Source organism: Pyxicephalus adspersus, chromosome 8 (genome assembly GCF_032062135.1).
Source record: "Pyxicephalus adspersus chromosome 8, UCB_Pads_2.0, whole genome shotgun sequence".
NCBI lineage: Eukaryota > Metazoa > Chordata > Amphibia > Anura > Pyxicephalidae > Pyxicephalus > Pyxicephalus adspersus.
In genome coordinates this window covers 9,176,252-9,186,752 of record NC_092865.1, presented here as the reverse complement: position 1 = coordinate 9,186,752, position 10,501 = coordinate 9,176,252, and the positions used below count along the sequence as shown (strand labels likewise).

Below are 10,501 nucleotides of genomic sequence, written 5' to 3'. Positions count from 1 at the left end.
CACTGGTTTTCATGAAATTTTTTTTTTAAATTGTAGACCTGTAACTTACAGAAATATGTCAGAACAGGGGTTCTAGTAGATATTATGAATATAAAAAATGTTTTGTATTCAACCCAATACAAAATGAATGAATGAGTTTGAATTTGAATTTCCCGCACACGCGCCGACGTCATCACGCACGCAGGGAGAAGCCGAGCGGCTTTTTTTTCTCCGGACGGCTTCTCGTTTCAGAAGGCACCCAGCGCTGGACGGAGAACGACGCGGGACGATCAGCGGGACCAGGTAAGAAGCCAGCTGGCATGCCGGCCGGCGGAACACAAGATGTCGGCCGGCTTCTTACCGGTCCCGCTGGTATAGGAGAAGGCACCGGACGCTGGAGAGGGAGATCGACGGACGACGATCGACGGACGACGATCGACGGAGGACGACGCTGGATGAGCACAGCGGGACCAGGTAAGTGGGGATTTTAATTTACGGAAAATCTCGGGGTTAACCAAAACAGCAACTTTTTTTAGCCCGTACGAAGGTCGGGCTTAACGGTCGGGAGGTTAAACAGGATTTATATAGCGCCAACATATTACGCAGCGCTGTACAATAAATAGGGGTTGCAAATGACAGAGACAGACAATGACACAGGAGGAGAGGACCCTGCCCCGAAGAGCTTACAATCTAGGAGTTTCACAGACAATTCTGGTAAATAGATAACACAATTTTATTTGGTGTTGCAGAGTGCACAGAGTACTTTGTTAAATAGATAACACACAGTATTATATGGAGTTATTACCATTGTTAGTGCTATTAGTTTTTTTAATACACCCCCTAACCCTTTCATTGGCAATGTTTTATACTACCACCCTAAACCACTGTTAGCCAATGGCAGTGAAACATAAAGCGTACCTAAACTCAGAATTCTCACTTTTCATAAAAGGGTAGAGAACCCCTTTATGTAGGGTAAAAATTCTGTTTCTTTTTCTTTATTTAGTGGCAACACCCTTTTTTTAAAAAAAAAAAAAAAAAAGTGCAGCACTGCCCCCTAATTCTCGTCCGCCGTCAGGCATCCCAGAAGGCTCTTGGGTGCTCCTTCTACGCATGCCTGCGCATCTCGGGCACGCGCAGAAGAAGCCGTTTTGCTCAAAGAGAAAAATTTGACGATCTCACACATGTGCAGTGAGATCAGCAATTTTTTTTTTCATCCTTCATCACCTGATCTTGTGCTTGGGTCGGATTCCGTAGGATGAAGAACCCAGAGGAGAAGACGAAGATGGCGGTGTCTGGCATTGGGTCCACCGTCGTCTTGGCATTCGCCCCGGAGCCGACGCTGGACCCAATGCCGGACACCCCCAGAGTGATCGGACTGCCCTGCAAGATTGAAGGTAAGTGTATTTTTGTTTTGTTTTTTTAGTTTTGAATATAGTTCCTCTTTAACTCCCAGTGGACTTACGTAAGCCCCTTCTACTATACTGTTCTCTCTCTCCACCCAAGGAGACCAGAACTGTATTAGGCAGATACAACTCCACCTGACATCACAATATTCACTTCCATGCTGGGTGCTGGAGCTCAAAGCTCATTTCAGGGCCTGTGAAGTTGGGTCCCCAGTAATGAAGTGAATTTAATTTCATGGAGGAACATTTAGTGTTTCTATATTGGAATGGTGTGTCCTGTACAGCTGCTCACACAGAATGCATGTCACAGCAGTCATAGAGGTGTTTGCGGAGTTCAAGGAAGGACTCTGGGTGGACTATGGACCAGACTTATATATAAAAAAGCAGTTATCTTCCCAAACCCACACAGGAAATTCTCATTTGATTCTGCACTTTTCCTAACTCCTACATCTAGAAAATCTTAAGATCTTCCCCCTTGCACTTTGGCAACATTTTGCCAATTGCTGTCCCCAGATATCACCAAACTTCTGGTACACTATCCCATCATCATCTTCTTTGTGATCATTTCTTAACTAGGCTTTGACCTATTTTATTATAAATGCTGCTTCTTGACCGATCAATCCTTCTCACTATTCCTCATGCGCTGCTTCATTGACCATATATTTCAAAAACTTCTCCATTTCCATCCAATGTGGCAAAGTTGTGGCACATGGATTTGCCATATACACTTACTCTGTCCTTTGATTATTGTAATGTTTTTCTGTCTCCTTCCAACTATTAGTGGATTTTACAGCTCTAATCTATTTGTTGAACAATTCCTGGTGAAATGCTTTTGCAGTCCCACACCATTCATTTGAGGGCTGAAGAATCAATTCATTATTTCCCATAAGTTCCATTAATTACAGTTGAATTTGCTGATGAATATACATAAACCTCAGCCAAGCAGTATTAAACTTTAATTCTCCCATTTGTTTCTCTACAGCGAACAAATGAAAAAAAAAAAAACTATAAAGAGAAAATTATGAATAAAACTCCCCATAATGCATACTAACCCCTTTTATAGACCAGAGACTCCCTACTTCCTATTGCTAAGTCAATTCTTGACATTTTCTTCTTCCACAGACCAGTAATGTAAGGAGCACTAGTTTACAATAACCTTTACTGCTGAGCTTTATATTACATACTTCTGATGAGAGTGTTATATTCTCAATTGTTGCTGGTTGCTAAGAAATATCCTAATGCGGATTATTCAGTAGGAAAAGCAAATTAAATAGGGTTTTTAAAAATTATATTTTGCACCTAAAAAAGTACTTGTGTTGGTAATACTCACTTGTGACACAAAAATTACAAAATATTTTGTGAGTTCAAAAACTGCAGAAAATGTGTGCAGTGTATACTGAGAGTCACACACGTTACATTTCTATGTGTACATCACATTCATTCTAGTGTCCCTGGAAATGATCACAAAAGATCATTTCCAGTGACATTAGAATGAGGGAGTGCTGTAAACCCAGTGCTGTTCAGTTTTATGGAGAGAAGAAGAATGAGCAGGAGGCACTCTGCTGCATCCTCCACCATAGGAAATGAATGTGGTCATCCTCAGATTGTCATTTAGTGCTTTGCTATGGTGGGAGGACTGCTGTACACATGATAGGCTTTAACCTGAGAAGAGCACAAAGTTCATCTCTGGCAATAAATATATAGTAAGTGCAGTAGTCTAGTAGTCTTAACCATGTCTATTATACCACTGTCAATATTCAAGGTTCTGTAGCCACTTTTTTCTTCAGCTACTCATATTTTCCCTTCTCGCTGTCCCTTTAGATGTCCAAACATTGTAGGTATGGTTTACTAGTGACATTAAAGACTGCAGCCTATCCATTCACTGGAGACCAGTGACTTTACTAAGACCAAAGTCCATCTTTTCACTGGTGCCCAATGGCATCACTGAGAATTCAGCCTATCCAATCACTAGAGACTGGTGACATCACAGAAAATGCAGCCTATTCATTCACTAGAATCCAGTGACATCACAGAGACTGCAGCCTATCCATTCACTAGAGACTGGTGACATCACAGAAAATGCAGCCTATTCATTCACTAGAGTCCAGTGACATCACTGAGAATGCAATCTATCCATTCACTAGAGACCAGTGACATCACAAAGACTGCAGCCTGTCAATTCACTACAGACTGGTGACATCACTGAGAAAGCAGTCTATCCATTCACTAGAGACCAGTGACATCACTGTGAATTCACCCTATCCATTCACTAGAGACCAGTGACATCACAGAGACTGCAGCCTGTCAATTCACTACAGACTGGTGACATCACTGAGAAAGCAGTCTATCCATTCACTAGAGACCAGTGACATCACTGTGAATTCACCCTATCCATTCACTAGAGACCAGTGACATCACAGAGACTGCAGCCTATCCATTCACTAGAGACCAGTGACATCACAGAGAGAGAGTCTATCCATTCACTTAGGGTGTGTGATATTGCAGAGAATGCAGCCTAACCATTCATTGGTAATATTTCTATTCACCCATTGCTGTCTATTTGCTGTACAATATGAATCAAATCAAGAAAAGTTTTAAAGCTCCATTCTCTGAGACATACCATTGTAAACTACAATGGATCCTTTAATCTTTCTGCCCTGAAATTAAGTAGGTGTGGATCCCAGACATAATGTGGCCCTTTGACACAATTCTTCAAATTGTCTGATGTCATTTTTTTCATGCCCACTTTAACCCTTTTGGGGCTAGTTGTAACTCTTTCCTGTCTTAGACACATGAAGTATGGAGAATCATAGAAAAAATCAGAATGGAGATTTTGCAACAGCTGGTCATGTCATTAGGAGGTGGTGATGCTTGAATAATTAGTTATTACAACAGTTCTGTTTTATTTGTGGATAATATGTTGATGACACTGAGATTTATAACGAGGACCTCTCATTCTGACTCATGAGACGCCAGAAGCGGTAATACATTGAGGCATTCCTGTTCTGTCACAGCATCTTCTCATGTTCCGTGTCTTGGAAATAATGTGCAAGGCATCACTGCACAGATTCTGCCATAAACACAACCTTGGGTCCTTGTTCTCAGGCCTGAAGTGTCAATTCTACTTAGCCTTGGCACACTGATGTACCCAGACTGCAAACAAGCTCAGCAAAACAAGTGAGGAATTTGGTTGTGGCATGAGTTCAGAATATCACAAGGGAAAACAAGAAATGAGGTATTGTCCTGAAATGTAAAATACCTGAATAGATGATGCCTGGCTTTGCAGCAAAGTGGGTTATGTGTACTTATTATTTTGTCACAAATGACACTGTTAAGTACACTGCAGCTTCCAACAGAAGTTTGCAACAATATTTTGTACATAAACTAGCATCCACATATGGTATCTGATGCCAGTGCCAGTTCTGCGTCCAGCATAGCATAAAATACAGTCCAACATAATGATCCCATATAAGAGGTTGTACACACTTAGGCTTAGTCCTTGGATGGTTCAGTGGATACATAAGTGGCTAAAATTAAAATATCAGAGAGTGGTTGTAAAGGGGGTCCATTTGGAACAGTCAAAGACCAGTGACTAGAAGAATTCCCCAAAGTCTCTGTAGGTACTAGGTCCTGTTTTCCCTAATATTTTCAATAAGTAATTTCACCAAAGGTTTGATGATTTCGGTAGAAATAAAAAACTGTGGGGTGATTCACTAGCTGGATCACCAGCAGAGTCCCCAATATCAGGGGTCACCAACCTTTTGGAGCTGTACTGACTCTGGACAGTGCATGCGCGGAGGGCTGTGTGCCGTTTAAAGGGAAAAAAACTTCCCCCATAGTGACCTCATGATGCCAGAACCCGCAGACCTGCGATGAGGGATTGGGCAGGGGTGTGTCCAAAGACACCCACCGCCCTGAGCCAGTGATGTCTCCGGAAGACATGGTCTGTGGCCCTGGCCGGTGCGCCCTGCCAGAGCCACGGACCACCCCTTCTGTCTGTGCTCTCGTGGCCCAGCTGTCAGACGGAGGTTGGGAACGCCTGCTCTATATGAATAGAATTGTGGGGTGAATCACTAGAAGTATCTCAAGCAGCTCCAGATTCTCCCTATATAGACAGAATTAGTGGGTGTATTACTAAAGTAGAGGGGTCACCAGCAGGAATAATGGTTTCCTGATTTCCTTAAATAGATATAATTGTGTGTCACTAGAGGGATAAACAGCAAAAGGAAATAGGTCCTAATTCACCTATATTGGTAAAACTGGGGGTCACTATCAAGAGGAAGGCTGTCCGGATTGCCCTATAAAGATAGAACTATGGGATGCCTCACCACAGGTGTCACTAGAAGAAGAAGGAGTTCCTAATTCCCCTATATGGATAGAATTGTGGAATTAGGAACAGGATTTACATAGTGCCAACATAGTATGCAGCGCTGTACAATAAATAGGGGTTGCATATGACGGACAGATACAGACACAGGAGGAGGAGAGGGCCCTGCCCAGAAGAGCTTACATTCTAGGAGGTGAGGGAAGTATCACACAATAGGAGGGGAGATATGTGGTGGTGGGAAGTAGTGAGGGTTTCAAAAGACAGAAGAAGACGGGTAGGCAAGTTTGAAAAATTGGGTTTTGAGCAGAAAGTAGGAGAAAGTGGAATAGGACAAGGAGGACCATTCCAGAGAGTTGGGGCAGCTCTAGAAAAGCCTTGGAGCCATGCATTTGATGGGGTTATGCGTGAGGAAGTCATTGGTAGGTCATTGGAGGAGCGGAGAGAGCGGCTAGGGGAGGGAGGGATTTGAAGGCAAAGCACAGGAGCTTGAATTTGATTCTAAGGTGAAATGGAAGCCAATGAAGAGAACTACACAGAGAGACGGCAGAAGAGGAGTGATGGGAAGGATGGATGAATCTGGCTGCAGCATTCATAATAGATTGTAGAGGAGAGAGTTGGAGTACCAGAGAGGAGGATGTTACAGTAGTCTAGACGAGAGATGATAAGACCGTGCACAAGGAATATGGTGGTCTCTAATTTCTCTATATAGATAGAATTGTGGGATGATTCACTAGATCTGTCATTCGAAAGAAGAATGAGGTCCTAATTCACATTTAGATAGAATTGTGGGGTACTTAACTAAATGGGATCAGAAGCAGGAGGAAGGAAGGTCAGATTCCCCTATATAGACCTATATATAGACCTCCTATAGAATACTGTGGCCATTTCCTTTTTAAAAAAAAATATAGATAAGAATGAGTCCAGAAGTACACAACAAAAATGGTAAAACATATCAGCAAAGACTGCAGGAAACTAATATGTTCAGAAGGTGACGTGAGATCATGGCCAGTGGGAGGGGAAAGACATTATGTTTTATTTACTATCCTATGCAACGCAGGCAAATCATGACCGATGGGAGGGGAAGGCATGATGCTGTACATAGCTTCTGAAAACAGGAAGCACTTCTTAATGCTCAAATATGATGCTAAGCTTTCATGATTAAAAGAATTGAATTCTGGAAAAGAAAAGGTTAGGCCAGGAACAGCATGGCATGGGAGAAAATAGCTAGATTATGATGACAATGTCAGTAAACAAGGCAGGCTCTGTGTGAGTTGCTGTGTCATCTAATGCACACTGTGATAAACCTACTGTGTGCAGTGAAACCATGTACAACTGTGCAAAATGGATCGTAAGGCCGAGGCTCGCTTTAAATAAACACACAGTGTGAATGAGGTTTGAAAGGTCAATATTTTCAATATGAATCTAAGATCAAGAACATAGGAACAAGACCTCAAGCTAGCAGAATAAAAGTTTACAAGTGTTTTCCTAACCAAAACTTCCAGAAGTAGAGGTAGTGAGCCAGGAAACTGTAAGTGAATTTACATGTTTCAGACATATGTGAATTTATACTCAGACACAAAGTCAAAGAAGAATAAAAAAAATTAAAGACAAACAGTGGAGTTAGTGGACAACTTTACCTTTCTGCCATTCTTCTGTTTCTAGTTTTTCCAGAACAGGTGCACACTGCTAAGAATGTTCTCCTGCCATCTACTGGACAAAATTCAGAATGCAGCTCAAGCCCAAAACACAATCTTTAATTCTACTGATGGCTTTGAGGTGGTTCCTAAAAGGAAAAGGTTATTTCTTCTCTTATCCTGTGCTTTTGTATTTTAGTTTGTGATTGCTTTTTTCGTTTTGACTACAAGCTCTGGTTTCCATGACTTGCCTGTTCAGTCATCAATTACCCAACCCTGCTCATGTAACAGCTTTACCTGAACACCGCCTTTTCTGGTGCGTGACCCCGCCTGAATGCTACCTGTTGTGATCACAGCCTGTTTTGGTATTTTGCTTTAGTTACTAGCCTTAATATCAGTAATAGGACACTCCACCTGTCTTTTACATTTGACTTACGTTGCTATTTGCTAGCAAATGTTTTGAATCCTGGACCATATCTATTCCAGGTTTCCTGGATCAGCTTCACTGATGAAAGTGTATCCTCTCCAGCCTTGGAGAGCTTTAATAAATCAGGCCCAGAGTGGCTCGGCTGTGGAGATTTGGAGAATGGTTGGGCTTAAGTAATTAAATATTAGACAACTGGCTGCACCAACTGGAATCATTCATTTGATGTGAAATGAATGTGAAAAAAAAATAAAGAATAAAGGTCATTGTCACTCACAATTTTGTAATGGCATTCGGAGATGGCAGTGTTGCTCTCTCTTGTATCGTCCTCCATGCTAAGCTCCTTTTAATTATTCTTTTTGGACCGTGGCTGTCATTTGATTTGACTTTTTTTTTCTTTACTTTTGTCACTGCAGAGGATCCAAGCCTTGGAACAGGAAAAATACACAAATGCCTAATATTATTCTCAATGTCCCCTTTTAAAAAAGGCATAATGGAGCACATCATTAATGAGTGGTGCTGGGAGTCCAGGGAATACAATCTAATTCTGGAGGTCAGTGACTTCAGCAAGATGGAGCCCATGTTTTCGCTGGAATTATGACATCACTGAGAATGCAGCTGATCCAATTACTAGAAATTGATGTCATTCACACATTAGCCTATCCAGCAGCAAGATGCATCCTCGTCATTTACTGGGGACAGGTGACATCCCTGAGAATTAGTCTGAATTCCAACAAGAGAGAGAAGGAATGTGGCACAAGAAGGAGGGAATACATAAATACAAATCAGGGAAGAATTATCCAGGGAGCAGAAGAGCAGAGTAATATATTCAGGTCCAATGGTCACTAGGGGGTTGGATTATTTTTACTGGAACTGACACTTACTGGGGATTACTGATGGGGGTTATTGCTGTCCCTGACACTGGGCGAAATTTCTGGGGGTTATCATAGCCGGCCACTTACTGGGGTTATTGTTGTGGAATATAATTACTGGCCCAGACACTGAAACTTACTGGAAGTAATTGTTACCCTGACACTGGGGGTTATTGCTTGAGGTAGCATTACTGTCCCTGACACATACTGGGAGTTACTGCTGCCCCTGACACTTACTAGGGGTTATCATTACTGTACCTGACACATACTAGGGGTTATCATTACTGTACCTGACACATACTGGGGGTTATCATTGCTGTCCCTGACACATACTTAGGGTTATTGTTGTCCCTGACACTTGCTGGGGGTTATTGCTGTCCCTGACAAATACTGGGGGCTATTGCTATCACTGACACATACTGGGGGGTATTGCTGTCCCTGACACTTGTGGGGGGTATTGCTGTTCCTGACACATACTGGGGATTATTGCTATCTCTGACACATACTGGGGGCTATTGCTGTCTAAATACTGTCTGTGCTGACCAAGCTCCTTCCCCACTCCCCTTTTATGTAGCACCAGAGTGAAGAATGCAGAAAATCACCTGCATTCAAATAAACTCTTAATTGATGTAGCAGCCTGGAGTTTGTTTCTTTTTTTACTACCGTAGAAGCAATTCGGACAGCTGTAAAGCCTCCCAAACATTTCTCTACACACCCATCACCCCTCTTGAGATAACAATAAAGTTTGGTATACATTAAATGTCATATAAAAATATTTCAGCAAGCTTCAGATATTGCTAATCTACAAGATCTACAGAACAGAAGCAGGTAAGTTCTTTCAATAAAGTGTGCGAAGATCCCTGCATTGCATAAAGTTGGTAAATAATGAAATTTTAAAAATGTGGTTCCCCTTTAAGAAGTTAGCCATGCCCCCACACGACTGATGCTGGGAAAATTTGGGGCAACAAGCCACAAGCCACTGTTGATGCTTAGAATGGATTGAAAGCAAGCCCCGCCCTCCAAACGGTTGACGCTTGGAATGGATTAGACAACAAGCCCCTCCCTTCCTACAATTGAAGCTTGGAATTGATTGGACAGCAAGCCCCGCCTTACACACTGTTGCTCGTAATATATTAGCCAACAAGCCCCGCCCCTCCCACAATTGAACCTTGGAATGGATTGGACAGCAAGCCCCGCCTATCACTGTTGTATACTTCATTGAATTGACCAATCACAAGCTTCCGGTTTGCGCTTAGTTCTATTCTCAGTTGACGTCACCCTACGCGCGCGAGCCCTCCTGTCACAGTGCCGTAGTGCCCACCCCCCTTCTGAGGTGAAATCTCGCGAGATCTGCGCCGTAAGATGGCCGCGGGAGGTCCGCCGCTATTCTAGTGAGGAGGGGAAGTGATGCCCCGGGTGTAAGCCGCTCCAATGACCGGGGAGAAGCTCCGTCCCCTGCGCCGGGACCACAAGCCGTGCAAGGAGGACGAGCTGCTGGAGCCTGAGGAGGAGGCCGGAGGAGAAGGCGAGAGGATCAAAAATGCTAAAAGCTTCTCCAACCATCGACTCATCCCGTCTAACCCGGCTCTCAGCAGCGCCTGCTTCCCCGTACATGAGTGTGTGTTCCGCGGAGACATCCGCCGCCTGTCCTCCCTCATCCGCAGCCACAGCATCGGTCAGAAGGACATCCATGGTAGGTGGGGGCGGGGCCTGGAGGGGGAGCAGGTGAGGGAATGGAGGGGTACTGGGGGGGAGGGGTAATCACTAGGAAATGTGAGGGGAGCAGTGTGTGAATGTAGGGGGGAAATGTGAGGGGAGCAGTGTGTGAATGTAGGGGGGAAATGTGAGGGGAGCAGTGTGTG

At 43.3% G+C, this 10,501-nt stretch overlaps 1 protein-coding gene across 1 annotated transcript in view; it reads left to right on the top strand.

Moving 5' to 3' along the window:
* Positions 1 to 9,972: 9,972 nt before the first annotated feature.
* The window catches only part of ANKRD13C (ankyrin repeat domain 13C), a gene marked incomplete in the record, with an annotated part of 26,902 nt that continues 26,373 nt past the window's right edge, over positions 9,973 to 10,501 (top strand). The window contains 1 exon segment of the mRNA XM_072419465.1: positions 9,973 to 10,332. Coding sequence (XP_072275566.1) covers positions 10,071 to 10,332 — 262 coding nt within the window.